At 59.6% G+C, this 9471-nt stretch overlaps 2 protein-coding genes across 2 annotated transcripts; both read right to left on the bottom strand.

Moving 5' to 3' along the window:
• Positions 1–304: 304 nt before the first annotated feature.
• On the bottom strand, positions 305–2756 carry LOC121344893 (DNA (cytosine-5)-methyltransferase 1-like; the record flags this gene model as incomplete). The annotated part of the gene is made up of 4 exons (XM_041421217.1): positions 2486–2756; positions 2122–2370; positions 1837–2000; positions 305–421 (listed from the first exon to the last, which is right to left on the bottom strand). Coding segments are annotated over exons 1-4 (801 nt in total), but the record flags the coding sequence as incomplete, so codon positions are not given.
• A 555-nt stretch (positions 2757–3311) lies between these two features.
• LOC121344892 (DNA (cytosine-5)-methyltransferase 1-like) lies at positions 3312–9389 on the bottom strand (the record flags this gene model as incomplete). The annotated part of the gene is made up of 5 exons (XM_041421216.1): positions 3312–3563; positions 5373–5550; positions 6684–6850; positions 8102–8243; positions 9107–9389. Coding segments are annotated over 5 exons (1022 nt in total), but the record flags the coding sequence as incomplete, so codon positions are not given.
• Between the last annotated feature and the right edge of the window lie 82 nt (positions 9390–9471).

Raw genomic sequence — 9471 nt, 5'->3', positions numbered from 1 at the left:
CAATGGACAAAGGGACAAGGGGACAATGGACAACGGGGACAAAGGACAAGGGGACAATGGACACTGGGATAATGGGACAAAGGGACAAGAGGACAATGGACAATGGGACAGAGAGACAACGGGACAAAGGGATAATGGACACTGGGATAATGGGACAAAGGGACAATGGACAGTGGGATAATGGGACAAAGGGACAAGAGGACAATGGACAATGGGACAAAGAGACAAAGGGACAAGAGGACAATGGGACAAAGGGACAATGGGACAGAGAGACGGGGCCGGCGGGGCCGGCGGTGCCACCCACCTGGCGGTGCTTGTCCAGGATGTTGCCGAAGAGCCGGAAGGTGTCGGGGAAGCCCTGGGAGCGCGCGCACTCCCGCACGCTGACCACGCGGTGCTGCTCGGGGTGCAGCACCCGGCCCTGCAACGGCCACCGCTGCCACCCACGGGGACACCGGGGACCCCCACAGGGTCAGCAGGGACACCGGGGACAGCAGGGACCCCACAGCAACGTGCGGACACCAGGGATCCCACAGCAACAGCAGAGACCCCCACAGCAACGTGGGGACCACCAGAGACCACCACACCCAACATGGTGGCCACTGGAGACCATCAAACCCAACCATTGGGACATGGTGGACACCAGGGACCATCATACCCAAGATGGTGGCCACCAGAGACCATCACACCCAACATGGTGGACATTGGAGACCATCAAACCCAACCATTGGGACATGGTGAACATTGGAGACCATCACACCCAACATGGTGGACACTGGAGACCACCACACCCAACATGGTGGCCACTGGAGACCACCACACCCAACATGGCGGACACTGGAGACCATCAAACCAAACCATTGGGACATGATGGACACCAGGGACCATCACACCCAAGACGCTGGCCACCAGAGACCATCACACCCAACATGGTGGCCACTGGAGACCATCAAACCCAACCACTGGGACATGGTGGCCACTGGAGACCATCAAACCCAACCGTTGGCACATGATGGACACCAGAGACCACCACACCCAACATGGTGGACACTGGAGACCACCACACCCAACATGGTGGCCACTGGAGACCATCAAACCCAACCATTGGGACATGATGGACACCAGGGACCCTCACACCCAAGATGGTGGCCACCAGAGACCATCACACCCAACATGGTGGACATTGGAGACCATCAAACCCAACCATTGGGACATGGTGGACATTGCAGACCATCACACCCAACATGGTGGACACTGGAGACCATCAAACCCAACCATTGGGACATGGTGGACACCAGAGACCATCAAACCCAACATGGTGGACACCAGAGACCACCACACCCAACATGGTGGACACCGGAGACCACCACACCCAACATGGTGGCCACTGGAGACCATCAAACCCAACCATTGGGACATGGTGGACACCAGAGACCACCAAACCCAACATAGTGGACACTGGAGACCATCAAACCCAACCACTGGGACATGGTGGACATTGGAGACCATCACACCCAACATGGTGGACACCAGAGACCCCCACACCCAACATGATGTGGGACATGGTGGACATTGGAGACCATCAGGGACATGGTGGACATTGGAGACCATCACACCCAACATGGTGGACACCAGAGACCACCACACCCAACATGGTGGCCACTGGAGACCCCCACACCCAACATGGTGGACACCGGAGACCCCCACACCCAACCACTGGGACATGGCGGCCATTGCTCACCCCCACCAACCCCACCCAAGGGCTGGGCCAACGATGACCACCGGCCACCCCCACCGGCCGCACGCGCCGGCCGCGCCCGCGGTTCCCTGCCCCACCTGTTTGCCCATGGGCTCAGGGTTGGTGACGGTGGTGCTGAAGAAGCCGTCCCACTCCAGGCGCCCGTAGAGCCCGGCCCAGTGGTTGTGCCGGTTGCCGGTGTGCGGGAGGCACCACGGGATCAGCGTGTTGAACTGCCGGTCGGCCGGGTCGCACGGCTTCCCTGAGAAACGCCAAAAAAACCCCAAAAAAAAAAAAAAAAAAAAACCCCCGGAATTCTTGGACACCGGAGACCCCCACACCCAACCACTGGGACATGGCGGCCATTGCTCACCCCCACCAACCCCACCCAAGGGCTGGGCCAACGATGACCACCGGCCACCCCCACCGGCCGCACGCGCCGGCCGCGCCCGCGGTTCCCTGCCCCACCTGTTTGCCCATGGGCTCAGGGTTGGTGACGGTGGTGCTGAAGAAGCCGTCCCACTCCAGGCGCCCGTAGAGCCCGGCCCAGTGGTTGTGCCGGTTGCCGGTGTGCGGGAGGCACCACGGGATCAGCGTGTTGAACTGCCGGTCGGCCGGGTCGCACGGCTTCCCTGAGAAACGCCAAAAAAACCCCAAAAAAAAAAACAACAAAAAAACCCCCGGAATTCCGTCAAAAAGACAACGCCCGCCCAGCTGGCGACGCGGTTACGGAGGTCCAGCACCCACCTTCGGCGCAGGAGCAGACGCCGCGCAGGGCGCCGGAGCTGCTGCGGCCGTTCTTGCGCTCGTGGTGGGTGTAGCGCAGCTTGCGGGTGGTGGTGCCGTCCGAGAGCCGCACCTCGATGTTGGGCAGGTCCCGCCAGTCGGAGCCGGGCGCCAGCGGGATGTGCCGCATCCGCGCCGCCACCAGCGCGCTCATGTCCTGCCACGGCCGGCTCGGCGTCACCGCGGGCCCGGCGGGGCGCCGCGGGGGACGTTGGGTATCAGTGGGGGGCATTGGGTATCAATGGGCAACGTTGGGCATCAATGGGGGACGTTGGGCACCAATGGGGGCCATTGGGCATCAGTGGGGGACGTTGGGCATCAGTGGGGGACGTTGGGCACCAATTGCGGACATTGGGCACCAATGGGGGACGTTGGGCACCAATGGGGGATGTTGGGCACCAATGGGGGGCATTGGGCATCAATGGGGGGTGTTAGACACCAATGGGGGACGTTGGGCACCAATGGGGGACGTTGGGCATCAATGGGGGACGTTGGGTACCAATGGCAGACGTTGGGCACCAATGGGGGACATTGGGCATCAATGGCGGATGTTGGGTACCAATGGGGGACGTTGGGCACCAGTGGGGGGCGTTGGGCATCAGTGGGGGGCATTTGGCATCAATGGGGCGTGTTGGGCATCAATGGGGAGTGTTGGGCATCAATTGGGGATGTTGGGCACCAATGGGGGGCATTGGGCATCAATTGGGGATATTGGGCACCAATGGCGGACATTGGGCATCAGTGGGGGACGTTAAAAAAAAACAACAAAAAAACCCCCGGAATTCCGTCAAAAAGACAACGCCCGCCCAGCTGGCGACGCGGTTACGGAGGTCCAGCACCCACCTTCGGCGCAGGAGCAGACGCCGCGCAGGGCGCCGGAGCTGCTGCGGCCGTTCTTGCGCTCGTGGTGGGTGTAGCGCAGCTTGCGGGTGGTGGTGCCGTCCGAGAGCCGCACCTCGATGTTGGGCAGGTCCCGCCAGTCGGAGCCGGGCGCCAGCGGGATGTGCCGCATCCGCGCCGCCACCAGCGCGCTCATGTCCTGCCACGGCCGGCTCGGCGTCACCGCGGGCCCGGCGGGGCGCCGCGGGGGACGTTGGGTATCAGTGGGGGGCATTGGGTATCAATGGGCAACGTTGGGCATCAATGGGGGACGTTGGGCACCAATGGGGGCCATTGGGCATCAGTGGGGGACGTTGGGCATCAGTGGGGGACGTTGGGCATCAGTGGGGGACGTTGGGCATCAGTGGGGGACGTTGGGCATCAGTGGGGGACGTTGGGCACCAATTGCGGACATTGGGCACCAATGGGGGACGTTGGGCACCAATGGGGGATGTTGGGCACCAATGGGGGGCATTGGGCATCAATGGGGGGTGTTAGACACCAATGGGGGACGTTGGGCACCAATGGGGGACGTTGGGCATCAATGGGGGACGTTGGGTACCAATGGCAGACGTTGGGCACCAATGGGGGACATTGGGCATCAATGGCGGATGTTGGGTACCAATGGGGGACGTTGGGCACCAGTGGGGGGCGTTGGGCATCAGTGGGGGGCATTTGGCATCAATGGGGCGTGTTGGGCATCAATGGGGAGTGTTGGGCATCAATTGGGGATGTTGGGCACCAATGGGGGGCATTGGGCATCAATTGGGGATATTGGGCACCAATGGCGGACATTGGGCATCAGTGGGGGACGTTGGGCATCAATGGCGGACGTTGGGCACCATTGGGGGGCGTTGGGCACCAATGGGGGGCGTTGGGCACCATCAGGGGATGGTTGGTGTTCAGGGGACTTGTAGGGAGAGGTGGCTCCCAGTGGATTCAGCGGCTCCCAAGGGATCCACCAGATCCCAGTGGTCAATGGGACAATGGACAATCCCAAGGGATCCCGGTGGTCCCACCAGTTCCCAGTGGTCAATGGGACAATGGACAATCCCAAGGGATCCCGGTGGTCCCACCAGTTCCCAGTGGTCAATGGGACAATGGACAATCCCAAGGGATCCCGGTGGTCCCACCAGTTCCCAGTGGTCAATGGGACAATGGACAATCCCAAGGGATCCCGGTGGTCCCACCAGATCCCAGTGGCTCCACCATTCCCAACACCTCCACGTGTTCCCAACACCTCCACCAGTTCCCAAAATCACCATTCCCAAGCATCCACCATTCCCAAAATCACCATTCCAAGCATCCACCACTCCCAAACCCACCGTTCCCAGTATCCCCACCATTCCCAAACCCACCATTCCCAGTATCTCCACCATTCCCAGTATCTCCACCATTCCCAAACCCACCATTCCCACTATCTCCACCTCTCCATTTTGGACCATTCCCAGTATCTCCACCATTCCCAAACCCACCATTCCCAGTATCTCCACCATTCCCAAACCCACCATTCCCAGTATCTCCACATTCCCACTATCTCCACCACTCCCAAACCCACCATTCCCACCACCTCCACCATTCCCAAACCCACCATTCCCAGCATCTCCACCATTCCCAGTATCTCCACCATTCCCAAACCCATCATTCCCACTATCTCCACCACTCCCAAACCCACCATTCCCACCACCTCCACCATTCCCAAACCCACCATTCCCAGTATCTCCACCATTCCCAGTATCTCCACCATTCCCAAACCCACCATTCCCAGTGTCTCCACCACTCCCAAACCCACCATTCCCAGTATCTCCACCATTCCCAAACCCACCATTCCCAGTATCTCCACCATTCCCAGTATCTCCACCATTCCCAAACCCACCATTCCCACCACTCCCCCATCCTGATTTTGGGCGCGGCCACCCCGGGAAGCCGCGGGACCGCTTCGGTGGGATCTGGTGGATCCCATTCCCACCTTGCAGATGTGATCCCTGAGGATGGGCTGGTACTGGGAGCCGCGGATCTGGCGCTGGAACCACGACTGGGGTTCGCCGTTGTAGGAGATCTCCAGCGCCGAGGCGCCGTTGCGGATCTCGGGCAGGTCCGACATCGTGTCCCGCACCGTGATGGTGCGGAACGGGCCCGAGTACGTCCTGCGGGGAGAGAATTCCCAACTCGGAACTCCCAACTCGGAACTCCCAACTCGGAATTCCCAACTCGGAATTCCCAACTCGGAACCCCAACTTGGAATTCCCAACTTGGAGATCCTAACTCAGAACTCCCAACTCGGAATTCCCAACTTGGAGCTCCCAACTCGGAATTCCCAACTTGGAACTCCCAACTTGGAGCTCCCAACTCGGAATTCCCAACTTGGAGCTCCCAACTCGGAATTCCCAACTTGGAACTCCCAACTTGGAGCTCCCAACACCAAAATCCCCAGCTTGGAACCCCCAACTCAGAACTCCCAACTCGGAACCCCAACTTGGAATTCCCAACTTGGAGCTCCCAAATCAGAACTCCCAACTCTGAACTCCCAACTCGGAATTCCCAACTTGGAGCTCCCAACTTGGAATTCCCAACTTGGAACTCCAACTCGGAATTCCCAACCCGGAACCCCAACTCGGAACTTCCAATTTGGAACTCCCAAGCTGGAATTCCCAACACTGAATTCCCAACACCCAATCCCCAAGTTCCGAACTCCCAGCACAGAATTCCCAACACCAAATCCCCAACGCCCAATCCCCAAGTGCCGAATTCCCAGCACAGAATTCCCAACTCAGAACTGCCGAACCGGGATTCCCGATAGGAAATTCCCAACTCGGAATTGCCAAACCAGAATTCCCAACGCCCAATTCCCAACGCCCAATCCCCAAGTGCCGAATTCCCAGCACAGAATTCCCAACTCAGAACTGCCGAACCGGGATTCCCGATAGGAAATTCCCAACTCGGAATTGCCAAACCAGAATTCCCAACGCCCAATTCCCAACGCCCAATCCCCAAGTGCCGAATTCCCAGCACAGAATTCCCAACTCAGAACTGCCGAACCGGGATTCCCGACACGGAATTCCCAACTCGGAATTGCCAAACCAGAATTCCCAACGCCCAATTCCCAACGCCCAATCCTCAAGTGCCGAATACCCAGCACAGAATTCCCAACTCAGAACTGCCGAACCGGGATTCCCGATAGGAAATTCCCAACTCGGAATTGCCAAACCAGAATTCCCGACATGAAATTCCTGACTTGGAATTGCCGAAGCGGAATTCCCGGCCGGCTCCGGGCTCTCACCGGGTGATGTTGCTGACGAACTTCTTGTCGTCCACCACGACGCTGAGCTGGCAGGCGCGGGGGGCGAACACGTGCAGGGGCTCGGGGAACATGGGCAGCTTCTCGCCCGGCGCCGCCGCCAGCACGATGGCGCGGCGCCGCGTCTGCGCCACGCCGTACTGCCCGGCCTGCGGGGACAACCCCGGCGGGGACGTCACCGCGCGGGGCACGGAGCCGGGGCCGCCCCAGGGGACAGGTCTGGCTTTGGAGGGACAGTTCTGCCTTTGGAGGGGACAGGTCTGTCTTTGGAGGGGACAGTTCCTGGGGGAACTGTGGTGGCCATGGCCATGTGGAGCCCTCATGGAGATGGGAATGTCCCCAGAGCCACCCAAGGGGTGGCTTTGAAGGGACAGCTCGACCTTTGGAGGGACAGGTCTGCCTTTGGAGGGACAGCTCCACCTTTGGAGGGACAGCTCTGCCTTTGGAGGGACAGCTCCACCTTTGGAGGGACAGCTCTGCCTTTGGAGGGACAGGTCTGCCTTTGGAGGGACAATTCCTGAGGGAACTGTGGTGGCCATGGCCATGTAGAGCCTTCATGGCAGTGGGAATGTCCCCAAAGCCACCCAAGGGGACAGTTCTGCCTTTGGAGGGGACAGCTCGACCTTTGGAGGGACAGTTCTGCCTTTGGAGGGACAGTTCTGTCTTTGGAGGGGACAGCTCTGCCTTTGGAGGGACAGCTCTGCCTTTGGAGGGACAATTCCTGGGGGAACTGTGGTGGCCATGGCCATGTGGAGCCCTCATGGCAGTGGGAATGTCCCCAAAGCCACCCAAGGGGACATTTCTGCCTTTGGAGGGGACAGCTCTGCCTTTGGAGGGGACAGTTCTGCCTTTGGAGGGACAATTCCTGGGGGAACTGTGGTGGCCATGGCCATGTGGAGCCCTCATGGCAGTGGGAATGTCCCCAAAGCCACCACAGGGGACAGTTCCTGAGGGACAGGGGTGGGAAAGTCCCCAGAGTCACCCTTGGGGACAATTTCTCCTTTAGAGGGAACAGTTCCTGAGGGACAAGGATGAGGATGTCCCCAAAGCCACCCAAGGAGTCAATTCCTCCTTTGGAGAACCTGTCCCCTCTGGGAATGTCCCCAAAGCCACCCAAGGAGTCAATTCCTCCTTTGGAGAACCTGTCCCCTCTGGGAATGTCCCCAAAGCCACCCAAGGAGTCAATTCCTCCTTTGGAGAACCTGTCCGCTCTGGGAATGTCCCCAAAGCCACCCAAGGAGTCAATTCCCCCTTTGAAGGACCAACTGACCAACTGGGAATTGGCCAATTCCCAACTGACAACTCTTATGGGAACGTCCCCAAGGAGCGACACAACCAACATTCCTTGGGGTGCCAAAAAAGGGGTTTTTTCCCCCAAAAAGCAGCCCTGGAGACCCTACCTGGAGCACCCCGAAGGTGCACTGGTAGCCCATGCGCACCAGGCAGCGCAGGGTCAGCTTGAGCACCATGGATCTCTTGAAGGACACGAAATTCCGGACGTTCTCCAGCAGGAAGAAGCGCGGCCGGTAATAATCGCAGTAACTGCGGGGACAGCGGGACGTCGGCGTGGCCAGGGGACACTGGAGGGGGTCTCACCCCAAAAATCTCCTCCATCACCCCAAAAAATCCTCTCCACACCCACCAGGGGACACCGGATGGGGTCTCACCCCAAAAAACAACCTCTACACACCCATGAAGGGTCCCACCCCAAAAAATCCCATCCACATCCATGAGGGGACACCAGATGGGGTCTCACCCCAAAAATCTCCTCCATCACCCCCAAAAATCCCATCCAAATCCCTGAAGGACACACAGATGGGGTCTCACCCCAAAAATCTCCTCCATCACCCCAAAAAATCCCATCCACATCCATGAGGGGACACCAGATGGGGTCTCACCCCAAAAACCCCTTCCATCACCCCAAAATTCCCATCCACACCCACCAGAGGACACAAGACAAGGTCTTACCCCAAAAAATCCCCTCCACACCCACCAGGGGACACCAGATGGGGTCTCACCTCCCAAAAATCCCCTCCACATCCATGAGGGGACACCAGATGGGGGCTCCCCCCCCAAAAAACCCCATCCGTATCCATGAGGGGACACCAGATGGGGGCTCCCCCCCCAAAAAACCCCATCCGTATCCATGAGGGGACACCAGATGGGGGCTCCCCCCCCAAAAAACCCCATCCGTATCCATGAGGGGACACCAGATGGGGGCTCCCCCCCCAAAAAACCCCATCCGTATCCATGAGGGGACACCAGATGGGGGCTCCCCCCCCAAAAAACCCCATCCGTATCCATGAGGGGACACCAGATGGGGTCTCACCTCCCAAAAATCCCCTCCACACTCACGAGGAGACACCAGATGGGGTCTCACCCTCCAGAAACCCCCCCAGACCCACCTGAGGAAGGAGACCACCAGGGAGTTCTTGAACTTGGAGTAGGTGCGGGAGTTGAAGCGGTTCATGCCGCTGAAGCCCTGGCACGGGGGGCCACCACAGAGCATCTCCACGTCGCCCTTCTGGGGCAGCTTCTGGCCCAAGGAGTTGGTTTTCTCGCCGGCCATGACCAGCTTGAGGAGGACGTTGCAGTCCTCGGTGAACACCGTGGTGCCGGGGTTGTTGAGCCGGAACGCCTGCGCCGCCGGCTCCCACATCTCGATGGCCCAGAGCGTCTCCGAGACTCCTGAGGGATGGGCAGAGGTGGGTGGGAGTGGGCAGGGATGGCCAGGGATGGACATTGGGAATGGGCAGAGTTGGGTGGGAGT

The sequence above is a fragment of the Onychostruthus taczanowskii genome, unplaced genomic scaffold (assembly GCF_017590055.1).
Source record: "Onychostruthus taczanowskii isolate IOZ18803 unplaced genomic scaffold, ASM1759005v1 scaffold692, whole genome shotgun sequence".
Classification (NCBI taxonomy): Eukaryota; Metazoa; Chordata; class Aves; order Passeriformes; family Passeridae; genus Onychostruthus; species Onychostruthus taczanowskii.
Note: the sequence above shows the minus strand (reverse complement) of the source record. Positions and strands in the feature narration are given on the sequence as shown.